This window comes from Pempheris klunzingeri, chromosome 23 (genome assembly GCF_042242105.1).
Source record: "Pempheris klunzingeri isolate RE-2024b chromosome 23, fPemKlu1.hap1, whole genome shotgun sequence".
NCBI classification, from domain to species: Eukaryota; Metazoa; Chordata; class Actinopteri; order Acropomatiformes; family Pempheridae; genus Pempheris; species Pempheris klunzingeri.
The window spans coordinates 4,705,256-4,722,461 of NC_092034.1; the positions used below are offsets into that span (position 1 = coordinate 4,705,256).

Genomic DNA, 17,206 nt, shown 5'->3' on the forward strand with positions numbered 1-17,206 from the left:
TAAGTAGTCCTGATTTTGTCACGTGGCCACGATACACGTGCAGAAACGCTCCTCAACCTGATGACCAGACATGGAGTTCCTCGAGGTCCTAACAGAAGGATTGGAGCGCGTCCTGCTGGTCAGAGGAGGAGGAAGCGAAGTCATCACCATCTACTCCTGATCGGACGAACAGAGGAAGCCGGCGCTAAAGAGGCGGCCAATCGAGCAGGAGTGAGCGAGGGGTAGACGGTGGGGCCTGTGAGCTCTGGGTGGCGTGGGCCCAAAAAGAGAGACTGTCATTGGCTGCAGCGTCAGCCGTCACGCCCAACACCCCCCTTCAGCCCTTTTCCTCTCATTCTTACACTTTTTCTGTCACGACAAGAGTTTCCATTCACACTTACGTCAAGCTACAGAAATGCCAACACAATTCCATGGACTAGCAAAAAAAATGGAGTGATAAATAGTGTGTGTGTGTGTGTGTGTGTGTGTGTCTGTGAAAATCATCCACCCGGTGGGAGGTTTGGTTTGTCGGAGAAGGTACCAGCGTTGTGTTAGGTGCGTTTAGGGGGTTGGACCAGCGAATGGGAAGAAATATCAAATGTAGAGCGCGCGAAGGGCCCCAGAAACGAAGCAGTCGGTCCACTGACGAGACTCAGGGTTGCTTTTTGTACAGAATGTATTTTGGAAGAAGATGTGAGTGTTTTGAGTGTAGGCCGAATGAGCGATTTGTGTTGTTTTTACTCCTTGAAGACAGTTAAGTTTATTTCAAACCTACATAATAACTGGAAGAGTAAAGCTGCATCAAAGGGAGTGTGGAGCTTCTAGTTTTAAACCTGCTCAGTGGGTCACTTACAGAAAATCAGTGTGCCGCCTCCTTACTTGAAAGTGTAACTTTGTTAAGGAGATGGAAGGAAAAATGGTTGTCATTTAATCGCATATCAAAAACTGTTTTCCTTTCTTACCTCAGAATTCGTTGTTTCCACAGTTAAGTTCAAAGTCGAGTAGCGCTGAAATATTTTCTAATTCTCGTATGTTTGTCTGAACTTGCTTCCTGCATGGAGGCCCATTTTCTCCAGGAAAACTAAAAAAGGTTCACAAAAAAATGCTGTTTTTTATTTAATTTGTCATAAATTTGAAAGTCAACATCCACGTGTGAGATAATAAGTCAAATTTATCAAATAAAACTGAAACATTAGGATAAAAAGTCAAACTGATGGCTTCATATGACAAGAATTAGTTTGAAAATTAAAAATGTTGACTTACTAAGGCAAAATGATGTCATGCTACATCAAAATTATTAGCTAACAATTTTATTTATTTTTTAAGTGCTTTTAAGTACTGAGTCATAATTTATGAAAAATATTTCATCACCTGATTAAAAATTATGACTTAGTAAGGTGAAATAATAAGATAGTGAATCAAAATTATTACATAAAAAGACAAAATTATGACTAACTCAGTCATAATTATGTGAAAAAAATCAGAATTTTGGGGATAAAAAGTCAAATTTTAGAGATAAGAAGTCAAATTTTTGAGATAAAATAAAAATCTAAATTAGGAGATATTAAGAATGACTTGTACGTCAGTCTGTTTGTCTCCCTCAGCTTCCACAATCCTGTTTCTCCACAATCTGATGAAAGAAAATGACAGAGATGATTCAATTTCACCAAACGACGCATATCTTCATGCGCAAACGCCAGCAGTGTGTCCTGCCGCTACCTGGTGTCAGGATTTATGATGTCAGCCTTGATCCCTGCAAAACCAAAATTTACCCGACGACGAGGGGAATTATCGGAGTTCTTTGTCGTGCCATAAAGTGGCCTGCGTGTCAGGATGTTGTGTGACGGCGTCTGAAACGCTGAGGTGGGGCTGAGAACGGCAACAATGTGAGAATCAGTATTGTTGACACACTGGAGCATCATGGAGAGGGCCGCCGCACTGCATGCTGTCAAAACGTCACCGTCACTTGGAGAGAAGTGTGTGTGTGTGTGTGTGAATGATACATGTGTTCATTTGACACATCAGTGTTTTCCATTCCTTCTAATGAGAATATTTGGCTGTGCTGTGTAGTATGAGCTTATCCCCTTAAACTCCTCACGTCACCAAACACCTGAACTAAACCTGCTGACATCCTGCTGTGTGTGTGTGTGTGTCTGTAAGAGTGTGTGTGTGTGTGTGTGTGTGTGTGTGAGTGAGAGCCCGTGAGCTTGTTGCTTAAGTAAGGAGCTGTAAACTAGAGGTGTTTGATTCCACTCTAATGCTTTTGTTCTTTTTTCTTTCTTTCTTTTTTTACAGTGTTATTGTGCAGGGATTCTTTTATGTTCATTGTTATTTCCTAAACATTGTTTTCTTGCTTGTACATAAAGACAAAAATGATCCCAAGTTTTATCTTTTTTTAATTACATTAATATAAAAAAAGGAATCATAAAAACTTTGCTTGAAAAAAATACGGGAATAAATAAAGCAATTTTGAAAAAAACGTTTCAAGACTTGTGATCCTTTTGTTTTATCACATTATAATGACAAAGCATGTCCGTTTTTATTGGCTGATAATGGTACTACAATTAATTATCATGATACTTGGTTGTTGGGGATGTGCCTTTTAGTCAGAACAACAATTTCCATACGAACTAATCAATCAAGTCATACATCACGTTAAAAATACCAAACAGCTTCTCAAATGTGACAATTTGACAGTTTTTTATATATATATAGAAAAATATGATTTGAAAGCTTCACCTTGGGTTCTGGAAAAGTGTAATGGATATTTTTCTTACTACATCTGAAGAATCAATACTTTTGACAGACTTTTTAGTTTGAGAGAACTGAATAGATCTTGGAGCGCTTATAATTGATATATTTGTGTATTATTTCATGATAAGTGTTCATAATGTCAGAAAAATGCCAACTGCCACTTTCCAGAGCACAAGGTGACAACTTCATATTATACCTGATTTGTCCAATCAACAGCCAAAAACTCGAAAATATTAAATTAATACAACAAATCCTCACATTTACGAAGCTGAACCAAGTGTTTTATATATTATATCTATATTGCAAATGAACTATGAATTTGGGTATCAACATTTTTGGCAATTAAATTTTGGTTGATGGACAGATATCAGTGAATTAAAACAAAAGAGACAATTACTGCCAACATTTTAAGATAACAAAGGATAAGAGAACAGAGGGACGGAGTTATTATTTAACTCATCTTGAAAAACTTCACATTCATAAACATAAAATTGGTCATAACGAAAGAAATACTATATAACTGTCTTTTATTCTGAAACATCAACGTCCCACTTTTGCGTGATGAGGTCACTTCCACCTGTACGTACAATCCGGAAGCCGAAGCCTTGTTGTGATATTTGAGGAAATCAATTCTGGGCGAAGTTCACTTGCAAAAGTGGGATAAAAAACAAAATATTAATCAGATTTCGGGGGTGAGCATGGAGGTAAGAATAGCTGGTATTAGAAACTTTTGATATAATAAAAAAGATGTGATAATTAATTGATTACAAGACACGATATTTGGTCGAGCGGATCAGTCGGTTGTCTCCTCTTTATTGAACCGGTTAATTTAACTTAAACTCATCTATAATGCAACACACCTTTGTTTTCAGTCGCTCCTGGTGTTATTTAACACTCATACGCTAATGTAAAGTGTTTAAAGCGACCACTCGGCACCGAAACAACGTGTGTGGACGTTAAATACCCATCCAGAAGTTGTAAAAGTGATACTTAAAAATAATGTTCCTCCGTGTCTTGATGAGGGATTACACTGGACTGAACCATTAGAGAGAACAGGGGGGTGCATTAAAAAACAGCGATAAAAAGCTACATTTACTAACATTTATTGATGTAAAACATAATTAATACTCTGTTTGACGACATGGTTTGTGTCTTTCGCGGCTGCACTTAATGTCAGACTTGTAAATGTTTTGTGAAAACTACAATAATCCTTTGTCCGGTTGGAATAATGTCGGGAGCATAAAGACAGACGGCTTCCTGTCGTGGCTTTCAAAATAAAATTAGGAAACATTAAAATCTGTCTAATGTCAAACCTGACCAAAACTAAATTTTGATATAGATATCTTACATTTGGGGTAATTAAAGAGGCATGACAAAGTACAAAGTCAGCTTATAAAACTAAAGAAAACAAGCAAAACAGAACTTATAATATGAATACTGACCTGAACAAAATAATGTGTGGTATGAATAAGTCTATATTAACAAGCTTGCTGATTTTAGTCCTGTAAAAGACAAACTTTAATGACACTGTTTCTATATGACCTCAACCATATTAGCAGTTCTGTAGCCCAGCTCACCTTGTCATTACTAATTGGTCAACATGTGTACCAATATTTATGACCAATAAAGTCAACCCTGTTGATGTATTAGTCAGGCTTTAGTTATGATCAATAATAATAGTAATAATACTGTATTTGTATGGGACTTTTTAAAGCACACAGTTACAAAGTGCCTCACTTGAGGGACATACAAACACAGATGCAAAAACATAACACATAGACAGTTAGTAATCCAACGCTGGGTTACCAACTGGTCAAAGTTCGCACCTGCCACAAGGGCCCCACAAACCCCAGTTGTAGTTTAGTACTTTGATTGCAAACGTTCTGGAAATTTGCTTTACTTTTAACGGTAGCAATGCTTCTGCATAATTCACTGCTTTAAATAACTAAAGATATTGGTAATGCTATAGCTATAATTTTTGGTGTTGACTAATTTATCTGGCTAATGTTATAAAACCTATTTTGTCTCTTTGATTTAGTTTTTTAGTATTGCCAGAGATGGAAACAAATTTGGATTACAAATACCTGCTCATCAATCGTATCAAAATAAAATACAAAATACAGGTATGAGAAATAGTTTTTAATTAAAATACATGATATTTGTAATTTTAAAAGCTAATACTTTTCACATTTTAGGCATTTGAAAAGGTCGATATATGGGTCTGACCTTAAATCCCCTACATTGAAAAGATGTGGTCTGTTAATTTCCCACAACATAGATCTGAAGTCGCCAATCAGGACATTTTGTTGTTGCGAAGCGCTTTTCTACTGTTGTATTTTAGTTCACAATAAGTGATCTGTGTGACTCTGTGTAGATGGTGACGCTGGTAAACAATCATTTGCGAAATTCTGGCCAGATGTGGGTTAGGGTTTTAGGGGTAGGTTATGGTCAGGGTAAGTGTTAGAGGTACGAGATGACACGAACAAATCTTGCAGTTATGATTTAGACACGACCAACAATGATGTGATTTCTCTACAGTTTAAACGTGGGCATAAAGATGTGTTTTGTTTGAGATTAAAACGGCATATTAATTAATGTATCTGGTGCATTTCAAATACACAAATACAAACTCTTAAAGTATTTTCTTACAAGTTACATCTTGTTTTTTCCATCCAGCAAATTACAAATTACATAAAAGCTCAAAAAGTGATTCACTCTCAATTGAAATACGGCGATTTTCTTGATTATTCTAACACTTTTAAATATGTTGGTGTTTATTTTTTATTTTTTTTAATGCAGTTAACTATCTGATTTTATTTTGAAGTCAGCTTCGCTCAACATCCGGTTCCGTCCTCGTTGAACTTGACTCTTTCCGTGTGTCCCATCCGTGATCCGTGGCTCTGGATCCATTGAGCAGCCTGGCCCGGGCCAACACGAAGCCAGAAACGTTGACTCGGTCTGCCTCCCTCACCCCGTCAGAAAACCGTGAAACGATCATTGTCGGTCTCCCGGAGCTCTCGAGCAGCGTTATCATCCCGTTAAACGTCCGCCAGCTGCCGCCATTGATTGAATGTCGCGTTTGAGGACCCGACAGACAAACGGGCGCCAGACTGGAGTGCTGCAGCCTTGCGTCAAAGCCAGCTAAAGCTAAACCGTGGTAGGACAAGTCAGCAATACAGACCGGTACCGGCCACGTTACCTCGGTAGCTAGCCAGCCAGCACTCGGGTTATTTTTGGCACGGTTGCTGGCGCACACATGCTCCGTTTAAGGCGTGCATCCGTGCAAAAGCTGTCAGTTTTTGGCTCGGTATTGGCTCGGTGTTTGGGGCTGCTGCTCCCACTCCTCTGCTATCTGAACCCACTTTAACCACACACACGTTTTCAAGCTCTGGTGAAATATAGGAGATCTGATTTCAGTGCGTTAACACCTTGAATTGAAGAGGGGCCTCATAGCCAACATATGAGGCCCAGCTGAAAAAGATGGACCTGAATTTTTATTCGGATTTAACGGACGGTACCGGGCAGCACGACGGTGATCCAGAGTTCCTGGATCCGCAGTCTTTCAATGGATTTGACTCTGACAGCAAGGTGACTCTATTGTATGAATGGGGCACACGCTTTTACGCCTTTGAGCCAACTAAAGCCTGTCAGTAAACGCATCACAGTGTGAATATCCCCTTACTGTCGCCTCATTGTTGCTTGAACATGGGGGAAAATATCACACACACACACACACACACACACACACACACACACACACACACAAAAACCCTTCTAAATCAATAATCTTTTCCCTAACTTGTGCACCTTTTAATGATTCAGTTCCCTGGAGGCAGTGACAACTACTTGACGATTTCTGGGTCCAGCCATCCCTTCCTCTCCTCCTCAGAGGTAGGCCTTTACACCTTGAATTAAATGGCATTGAGTTTCTCCCTGACAGGTTTTAGTTAAACGCTGCGTGGAGCCTCCTCCTAGAATCACACAACATCTTCCAATGCATCGGAGTCATAGAGCCTAATGCCTCTTTGTCATATTAGAGCTGCTGCACTCACAAGTTTTGGGTTTAACGTGGATGTGAACGCCCCTCGGCTCGGTCCATCAGTCAAACCCAAACATCAGTGTCAGCGCAGTGCATTTTAATCCTCACACGACCAACTCTGTGATCAAATGGCTGTCCTGATGGCACGAAAATGTGTTTATCTGAATCTTTAAGAGGAAAACACACACACACACACACACACACACTGCTGTTGTGCATTGAGTCCTTAAAGACTGGTCCGACCATCTGGGTGATAAAAATATTCCATTTACTGCATAATTCAACTATTTCAAATAGTATATCAGGGTTTTATCAGCTTTATTGACATGAAACAATCTTCTAGATAAAAAATTAAAACACAGTCTTATCGTTATTAAATAAGGCTTTTGAATAAGCACTGGTGGTAAACCATTTTAGCTCGAGGCACCTTAAAACAAAGCTGTTTCTACTTGTTTCACCATTTTGTCCGTCCTCTTTTGACCCCTCAGATTTGTGTTATGGCCCCTTTGGAGGGTCTAGACTATAAATGCACCACAAGATAAAATGAGTGAGGATCCCAGCGGCATGCCTCACCGCTCAATTTGTTTAATTTGGAACCCAAATTTTAGTTTTGCTATTAGCTATAGTTTTCAACATTAACTTTACATTTCATAATTTTATAATTTCACACACTACAATTGTTCATGTTTTGCACAAAACAAGCGAGGAGAGGCCACATTTCCGGCCACCTCGATTAGGAAATAACGGTGCAGATTGAATATTTATTCATCCAGATGGTTAAAAGAGTCTCTGACGATTCTGGAAATACCTTTTTTAAAACAGCGTCAAGTGTTTAATGATGAGTTTTTAAGCATCAGGTGTTTTCGCTTTCATTAAAATGGATGCTTGGCTCTGTGACTTGAATTTAATAGTTAAACATTAGAGGCACATTCAGGCTCGTGCAGCACAGTGTGAAATCAGCATTAACCACCGCTGCCTAAACTCAGCCGTCTCTAACGTAATATCTAGCAGTTTTGGCTGATTATGTTGTCTAGCTTTTCAACCTTGTTCATGTTATTCTTTTCAGCTTTGATGGATTCTTTGTAATGTGAGTTAAACAAAATGAGGGTTTTTGTTCTGTATGTATGAACCATTTACTGTCAGTGTCATGAGTACATATAAAAACGGTTTTACTGCCACAAATATGACATTTGTAATCTACTTCAACGTGAACTTACTGACATACTCACATTTTTTAGTGCACCACTAAACCCATTGACCTCTTCAACCTCGCTGGATCTGCTGGTGGAGTATGAATTATTTATAAATACTTTATATTTCACACCCCCTCCTACTTAAATTCACCCTTTTTTATTAATGCTTTCACTTAGGAAACTAGTTTTTTTTTTTTTTTTTCTACCACAGGGAGTGAATCATCAAAACACCACGGCTGAATACAGACCTAAAAAACTGACTCATCTAAAGAGTTTGTCAAACTGTGGGACGGCGGGGGGGTTTTACCGTGACGCAGCTGCAGACACATGATGCACATGACGAGTTTGATGCCATCATGTTGCATGATAAAAGTTTTTTAATCTCTTCGGTGCTGTTTTACTGTCAGAATAGACCAAATGATAGAATATTATAGATGGAGGAACAAACTTCAGCACTTCAAGCAGTGGAGTAGATCAGAAAAACTGCTTTTATATTAATTATTGAAATAAATACGGAAATATTTGAACTAACATACAGTTACAATAAATTAAGCACAGTTTTGTCGATATTAAACAGTGTGCCATCTCGTAGTCCGTGACAACAGCACGAAATTACCTCTCAGTTCTCTAGTTTGGAAACAATAAGAATTAAATACAAATAGTACAACAAAATAAAATGAATTACAAATTTAAGGTGTATGGAGGCCCTAAAGTCCCAACTGTGATTTTAATGTTGTCCATGCAAGATCATTTATTAGAAAGTCATATATGCAGTACGTTCCAATTATTGGTGGTGTTGCACAATTTTACGTGACATTTCCGTTTTTTTGTTTTCGTTGCGTTTGTGAGCCGCATTTTAATGTGGCTGCTGAGGCGGAGCTCATTTTAACCGGCTTATATGCTCGCACAGATCACACCGGCGGCACAGCGACTGCCGCCCACCCCGATGTGCGCGAAGGTCCGATCGTCGCTTCTTGCAGCTTAACTGAAGTTTCTCCCCTGTTTTTGGAGCTACCTCCTCCACCGTGGAGCTGGTAGCGAAGTTGGTTACACTTTCAGCCATGCTGGTTATCGCTCTATTGCCAATATCACAATATTAATCATGCTAAAAATATCCGTATCATCGTGAACAATATGATACAGCACACCAATAATCTACGCGCTTGATAAGATTTGAGAGCAGTGTCACATTACTTAAACATTCAAACCATTTCATACTTTAGTTCTAACCTGTCTAAAACAGTCCAAACTTGCAGTGGTAGATTTGTGCACATATTTTTAGGTCACCAGCATTCTCACTATGTGCTGCCTATGATTCACCCTTCAGCACATGGTGCAGCTGAGGGTGGTCACACGCTGCGACAGTTTCGAGCTTGAATGGCCGTCTGCACCAAGAAAGATAAGTGTGATGACAACTAGAAATGTATCGTTTCAAAAGTCACGTCGAGTGGACAGCGGAGTCCACACCACCATTATGACGCCGAATGATATCGTCGGGATCACTTTCAGAAAGATTTGATGAATGAGAGAAACGCTGACAGCCAATCACAGTCCGTTGTCCTAAGCTGCCGACAGAGCCGGAGCCAGACATATGGACGATGTGCAGCGTACACCGTTCCCCACACATGAGCTGGCGTGAAATGATGAGGTGGACATGAAATGAAAGGTCAGATATCAGCACGATGATGGGTGACAGATTAGTGTTATAGCTGCTGGAAATTGCAATGGTCGCGCATAATGAAAGCTGCTCTGGTGCCGTGGGGGAACCCTCGCAGATGGACAAACGAGTGGTTAAATTGCACTTCTGCGTTCTTCTCACTGACCGGTCTAATGAGTGTGCAGTGGACACAGGTATCAGTATGCTAACAGCTAATTTAAGGCGTTGTTATGCTCATTTGTGGTGAACTGTGGGAGGTGAAATGAGGCTTGTGCATATGCGTCTGGCTCCACATTGAGATTTATAAAACAGAATCATGCGTACACGCAGCTGCAAAAAGCATGTGTCTGCACATTTCTATCTTTGTGGTGTGGCATACGGCCAGTTTTAGTTGTGAATCTACACAGTTTTATGCCTTTGTCCCCTGCAGTGTCCCCTTACAGAGCGTAATCATTCATCAGGGTAGATGCTCCTAACGTTATTTTTCTTGGCGAGGGCGGCCCTTGAATTTTGTTTTTGTTTTTGGGTGCACGACCAGGGGCCTGAATCGCAAAGCAAGCGGAGCGTTGTCCTGCTTCACTTAGTCATCTGTGATCCTGGATAACAAGGCAAATTATCAATTAACTCAGGAGTTTCCAATCCAGCTTTGAGCTGAAAATGACCCGGTGAGAAAGAAAGGGTTGCGCTGGGTTTCTAACACAAGACAGAATGAGAGCGTCCTTGCAAAACAATGCGGCACAATAATCATTTTATCTTGCTTTTATGATAATTGGAAGCCAAAATTGTGATTGAAAATAAAACTTCCAGAAGACCTGAGTTAAACCCAAAGCTTGCGAGAAGACCCGCTAATGTTGTGCTGTGACAAAGGCTCCTGAACACCAAAAGAAACTTTCCACGCGTGACTCGATCCCTCCTGAGTATTTTAGAGATATTTCCAAAATACTTCTTCTGCGTTTAAGGAAATTTTGACTTTAATCCTCTCCCAACTTAATTGTGGCTCTCTTGCCTTCCTTTCCAAATAGTTTTTTACTCTTCTCACATTTCTCACAAATGTGTTTTCTCTTCTCCTCCTCCATCTTTGCTTTTCTCTCCACTCTTCTTTTATTTCCATCGTCTTCTCTTTCCACTTTTGCCTCCGGCTCCATCCGCCCTCCAGACGTTCCACACTCCCAGCCTCGGCGATGAGGAGTTTGAGATTCCTCCCATCTCCTTGGATCCAGACTCGGCCCTCACCGTGTCCGATGTGGTTTCCCATTTCGGGGAGCTGTCCGACACGGGGCCCTCCGACAGCGTGGTGGTGCCCGGGAACGCCGTGGTCGAAGGGGACGACCCCTCGTTCGCCTCCACTTTCGTCAACGCCCCCTCACAGGGATTGGAGCACCTGAGTCTGGGAGTCATCAACCAGTCGGGAGGAAGTGCTTTGCTGGGATCGTCTCTGGGAATGGTGAGGAGTCCGGGACCTTTCCGACGCTTATCTCAGCATCAAACACTAGTTTAGTTCACTCATCTTCTCTCCACCCCCAGGATCTCGGTCACCCCATCGGCTCTCAGTTCAGCAGCTCGTCCCCAGTGACCATCGACGTCCCGCTGGGTGACATGAGCCAGGGCCTGCTGGGGTCCAACCAGTTGACCACTATTGACCAGTCAGAGCTCAGCGCTCAGCTGGGGCTCGGCTTGGGCGGCGGGAACATGTTGCAACGCCCCGAGTCGCCTGAAAATCCACTGTCGGCCACGGCATCGCCCACCAGCTCGCTGCAGGATGACGACATGGACGACTTTAGGAGGGTAAGTCTTGAAAACTATTGTTGTTATTCATTTTTTTGATTAATGAGGTCCTACATGAACAGAATTCAACAAAAGGGGAAACAGAATTGATAATAATTAGCCAACCACACAGCTCTAAAGACATTTTTTAGTTAAACTCATGACCTAATGAGAGAGAGGTTTTATTTTTATCTGTATATTTGATTAGTTTAGGATTTGTTGTAGCTTCTCTGTACTGATGATGAAAGGAAACGTCCGCTGACAACGACTTTTTGCATAAAAATAGGTTTATTACAAAAAGATCAGTTGTCTAACAGGCGCCACGGTTGCCTGGAAAAACGTAAAGCCAATTCTATGTCTCGTACAGACAGCGTAACCCCTGGTCGAATTTGCGTCTTCCCCGAGCTATTCTTCCGATCACCTTTTTATACCGTTATGAAAGCTTATCTCACCATATGGTTTCCACCAGTATCAAGACCCCCCCTTTGTCCAAATACAGAGGAATGCATAGTTAATGTCATGTAATGGGAATTCATCCAACAGCACCATGTCCTTATATGTTAAGGTCTCTCTTGGGAATTCATCCAACAGTACCATGTCCTTATATGTTAAGGTCTCTTGGGAATTCATCCAACAGTACCATGTCCTTATATCAACACATACCTCTCTTACATAAACATCCACAGAGAGGACACACACATATAACATATAAGATACACATAACATATCAGATACCACAAGTTCCTTGTTATTGAAGCAGGATTTACATTTACATTCTAACATGCATCTTTCCCATCCCCTCCAATCAGAGCGTCCTGGTTGAATCTCCGGTCTCCCTAGCAGTCTCTCCCGGGGTCATCTCCCTTGATCCCTCCCTGTCCGAGTCCCCGCTCTCTGCCCCCGCCTCCAGCGTCTCTCCAGCTATCAGACGGAAAGGAGGAGCGGGACGAGTGAAGAAGGAGAAGATCAGGAAAGACCCCAACAAGCCTCAGAAACCTGTGTCAGCCTACGCGTTGTTCTTCAGGGACACGCAGGCCGCTATTAAGGGGCAAAATCCCAACGCAACATTTGGGGAAGTGTCGAAGATTGTGGCCTCCATGTGGGACAGCCTGGGGGAGGAGCAGAAACAGGTGAGGGGAAAACAGAGGAAACTCTTGGCTCGATTCCCCAAGTTTTAAATGTTCTTATGCTTATTCATTTATCATTCAGGTGTTTTTAGTGTGGGAACTGTTCAGATGCTTATTGAGTTCCACATTAAGGAAATATGACATAATTGCAGAAATGTTTTTATATTTGAAATCCTACAGAAGTGATAACCATAACAGCTGATATACTGTAAAAACAAAAGACTCCGTACGATACTCTTTGCACAATGAATATTTTACACATTTCTGCACAAACTATCCAGATTTCAGTTAAAAAAATGTATTTTGTTTTTATATTTTTTTTCATATTCTTATTGTATTTCTATTTCATATTTGTGTTTCTTGACTTGCAGTACTTGTTTTTCACTTCTCTGTGATTTTATTGCATGCACCTATACAAAAAAAGCAAATCCCTTGTATTGTGAAAACATACTTGGTACCAAATTTGATCCTGAAACACTAATGACAGAGGACAACTGACCCTTTTTTTCAGGTTTACAAGAGGAAAAATGAAGCGGCAAAGAAGGATTACTTTAAGGCGTTGGCGGAGTACAGAGATGGTCATCATTCTCAGGTGAGCTCCTCTGATTGGTCCGTTTGACTCTACTGGCTGAATGTGTGGAAGTCTATGAGAAAATGACCCAACTTCTCTTGATTTATTACTTTCTAATTCACTTACGGTCTCAATCAGTAGTTTGAAGTCTTCTTCAATACAGCTTGGTGTTCATGTTGTAAATTATGGTCCCATTTAGAGTAAAATAGACAATAAAGCAGGTGCTGATTTTAGGGCAGGCCTGCCCTGTGACTAGCCAATCAGAGGTGGGAATGCCTAGATGTAACCAATCAGAGACAGGATCTTGTGGAAGATGCAGAATGAACGTCACTTGTGGCTCCAAAACCAAGATGACGACGCCCATGAAGCCAAACTGGAGGCTTCAAAGCGGCAGTGCACAGACCAAACGTCCTGTTCTTATTCTCAGTCTATGTAATAAACCACAGAAACCAGTAAAACTGACTCAGTAAAACACAGTTGTTTCAGGCAAACCTCCACATTTGATGAAAACATCATGAAGTGTTTAATTATCTTCTGTATATAATAGCAGATGACACATTCTAACATGACTTCTTGTGCGTCTTTATTGTTTTCATCCATCCTCTCTTCAGGCTCCTATTGAAGTCATGGACACGGCCCCATCGCCTCCGCCTCCAGTCCCGTCTCCCTCCGTCACAGCCACGCCTGTCAACACCTTAGCCGCTCGCTCCACCAGGTCACAGCACTACAACCCCGAGGAGAACACCATCACCAACATCTGTACCTCCAACATCATCCTGGACCTGCCTCAGGTCACCACACGCTCCCGCACTGGTGCCACCAAACCCCAACCGCCGCCCGCTGCCACCCCTCCGAACCCCCCCACTGTCACCAAGATCATCATCAAGCAGACGCAGCTGCCCTCTGGCGCCGTGTCCGTCACGGCGACGCCCGCCTCCTCGCCTCGCCAGCCGCCGCCGCTGCAGCAGATGCAGAGCACCCCTCCTCCGCCTCGGCTGCAGCAGATGGTGCACGCCCAGGCTCCTCCACCTCTGCAGGCCAAACCACGAGGCGCCGCCACAGCTCCACCTCCGCTGCAGATCAAGGTCGTCCCGTCGTCACGGCAGTCGGACACAAACGCGCCAATCATTGTGACGTCAGCCAGTGAAACACCGGCATCAGCGTCCTCCTCCGGTCTGACGGTGGAGGTGGGACGGTCTGCTGATGTGGTCTCAGGAGGAGAGGAAGTGGCGGAGGCAGAGGAAGGAGTAAGCTCAGCATCACTGACGCGCAGGACATACTGTTACATTCATTCTGTTTTTCATTGTAAACGTCTGTATTTCTCTTTTTGTCTTGTTTTGTCTCTCAGATGGAGGTTGAGGTGAACGTTGCCCCCGTCCCGAGTGTGACTCCCACCGCCAGCCGCAACATTTGCGTGCGTGCCGGCTGCACCAACCCTGCGGTGGAGAGCAAAGACTGGGACAAGGAGTACTGTAGCAACGAGTGTGTCGCCACACACTGCAGGTGTGTACACCAGAGCCCATCATCAGCTCATGTGTCGCTACAGGTCCTGAAGTTACAAGTGTTGTTTGAACTGAGAAGCTTTAACGAAGGGCTGCGACTGATGACTATATTTATTGTCGGTTATTTTCTCAATTAATCGATAAGTTGTGTCATCTGTAAAATATCCGAAAATGACATCATGTTTTGTCCACAACCCACTGATATTCAGTTTAATGTCACAAAGGAGTGAAGAAACCAGAAAATAGTCACATGTAAGAAGCTGACATCAGAGAATTTTGGACTTTTCCTTAAAAATAATGACTCAAAGTTATTGCGTGTCAAAGTAATTTGCGATTGATTAATGACCGCTAATCAATTAATAGCAGTAGCTCTACTTTAAAGGCCTCTCATACAATAACATCAGATAGAGAAAACGCATCAAGCCCTTAAAATTAGGAACCCCGTGTATACTCACACAATGTGATGACACCGGTTTACTCATGACGATAAAACCCCTCATGAAAGCACACAGCCACTCGATGGTCCCAGCCAAAATATAAAAGACAATAAAGAAGGTAAAATATGTATATTGTATATAAGTATAGAAATGTGTGTAGTATGCGTACTGCTGTACTCTCTGTAGAATCGGATATAACCTGGAATACTGCAGCATGTAAACACCTCACTCGTGTGTGCTGGTGTGGTATAAACTCTGGTTGTGTACCAGTTCTGTAAAACAACAAATGATGATAAAATAATGATCAAAACTCTGAAATGAAGGCAAAAGTCTGACACTGGTAACTTCCAGCTGCTTTTTTTTTTATTATTATAATCTGGTGCTCTAAATCTTCTGCACAATTACATTAATATATATATATATTTAAGAAATTAAACTATCCTGCTGTCGTTATTTTGTCTCCTGGCATCTCACAGTAGATGATAATCCTGATCAAAACATATGATCAAAGTTAACATGAATAGCTGGTAGAATAAACAATATAAACTACCTGCTGCAGGTATAAAGAAATTCTGTTTACGTTTTTCAAATGCATTTATAGTAACAGATGTGATGATGAAGGCTTCCACAGCCTGGAAATTTCTGGTTTACTTACCTTGAAAGTGCTTGAAAATGTCAGATCATGTCCTCCTGTCGCTCTCTACTGTAATGATCTAATAAAGCTCTTAAAAAGCTGTAGGCAGCTGGTTATCATACAACATGATTTGAAGTGCATCTTGTCCAGACTCGGTATGTCACAAATAGACTAAAGTCGAGTTAAAACTTTTTTCTGTTCTCTTTGACAGGGATGTGTTCATGGCCTGGTGTGCCATCCGTGGGCAGAACTCCACCACCGTCACATAGGCAAAGGACACGTCTGACGGAGGGGAGCGACGCAAAGAGCGAAAGGGGACGAAGAACAACACATGAAATGCAAAATGAACAGAGGAGTGAATGAATGAATGATAGGCTCAGGTCACTGGCGCATAAATGTTTGTTTTTATCATGTCTGTCGTGGCGGCAAGAGCGGTCACGTGAAAGCTTATGAGAGTCACTACAGCGTACTTTCCCATGACACCTCGGCTCCCGACACAAACGCCTCTCAACTCAAAACACTTCAGCAGCAACGACGGCTCACATTAACAACAGACGGATGAACAATAGTGTTGAAGAAAACGCAGAAGAAGAAACTTGGAGACGTGGCTCTGCTGCCCCCAGACTTTTCTATCAATCATCCATTGTGAATTTGAATAATGGACTTGATAAAAAAAAATATATATATAACATTTTATATGGACTTATGGCGTTTTTAATTGTTTTGACAAGGAAAAAAAGTGCAGGAAGGAATCGAGATCTTGCAGATGAATTCAGTCAAACTTTATTCATTTCAAAAATTCCACTTCATGTGTGTGTGCTTTTCCCTTTTACTGTTTTGTTGAGGACTGATTCATGTGAATGAAAGTGATTCTTGTTTAATTATTCTTTTGCGGGTGCTTTGGCATCAAGGGGTCGGCGGCTACTTTGGCGATTTAACTACGTACGAGCGGCGACTGTGGCGAAGCACAAACGGTTGTGAAGGTAGTTTGGAGTCGTGCAAAAGGGTAAAACCTCCGTAAGAAGCCTTTTTGAGACGCAGTAGGAATTAATCTACCACCAGCCAAATGCCGTTTGTCACCTTTTTAAGCCACTTTTAGGGGAAATAAACACCAAGTGAAGGATTTTAATTCAGTCTTTCAAAACAGGTGCTAAAATTCAGGAAAAGAAACCTCTGATCTGCTGAAATATCCCGCAACATAAGGTGCACATTTTGTTTATGAGGAATATTTGTGATGGGGAAACAAAGAAAATATTGGAATTAAATAAACACACCAGCTCTGACAACACTACTCTAAGTGGAAAGGGAATCCAGTTTGAAAGTTTTACTTTTGAACATACGTGTCTCATTTAAGGAACTGCTTTCAGGTCTGGTGAATAATCACGTAAGGGAATGGTTGCATCTTAAAAACTGTTCCCAGTCAGATTAAATAATGCAGTGATCGGTCTGGTTTATTGTAGATATCATGGAAATGTTTTTAATGGTGAAATAAAATATTTTATGTTTTAATATACATTTGGTGATGCACATTTTGGCCTCCCAACTATAG

General features: G+C 41.5%; 2 protein-coding genes across 7 annotated transcripts in view; both read left to right on the forward strand.

Annotated features, from left to right (window-relative positions):
* LOC139222664 (solute carrier family 12 member 6-like) overlaps positions 1-2,426 on the forward strand; it is a 28,456-nt gene extending 26,030 nt beyond the window's left edge. For all 3 annotated transcript variants that reach the window (XM_070854500.1, XM_070854502.1, XM_070854501.1), the window contains one exon: positions 69-2,426. In XM_070854500.1, coding sequence (XP_070710601.1) covers positions 69-160 — 92 coding nt within the window. In that variant the 3' untranslated portion in view covers positions 161-2,426. The remainder of the gene's footprint in view (positions 1-68) is intronic.
* A 910-nt stretch (positions 2,427-3,336) lies between these two features.
* Positions 3,337-17,170, forward strand: tox4b (TOX high mobility group box family member 4 b). Of its 4 annotated transcripts, none has more exons than XM_070854510.1 (10): positions 3,337-3,437; positions 6,556-6,624; positions 8,011-8,061; positions 10,779-11,066; positions 11,147-11,407; positions 12,196-12,516; positions 13,025-13,105; positions 13,696-14,331; positions 14,433-14,587; positions 15,869-17,170. In XM_070854510.1, exons 1-10 carry the CDS (start codon positions 3,432-3,434, stop codon positions 15,924-15,926), a joined length of 1,926 nt encoding a protein of 641 aa, XP_070710611.1. In that variant the 5' UTR covers positions 3,337-3,431; the 3' UTR covers positions 15,927-17,170. The 4 variants fall into 4 exon arrangements, with proteins under 4 accessions (XP_070710611.1, XP_070710612.1, XP_070710609.1 ...); XM_070854508.1 differs by lacking the exon at positions 3,337-3,437 and adding an exon at positions 6,114-6,321; XM_070854511.1 differs by lacking the exon at positions 8,011-8,061.
* Positions 17,171-17,206: the final 36 nt, after the last annotated feature.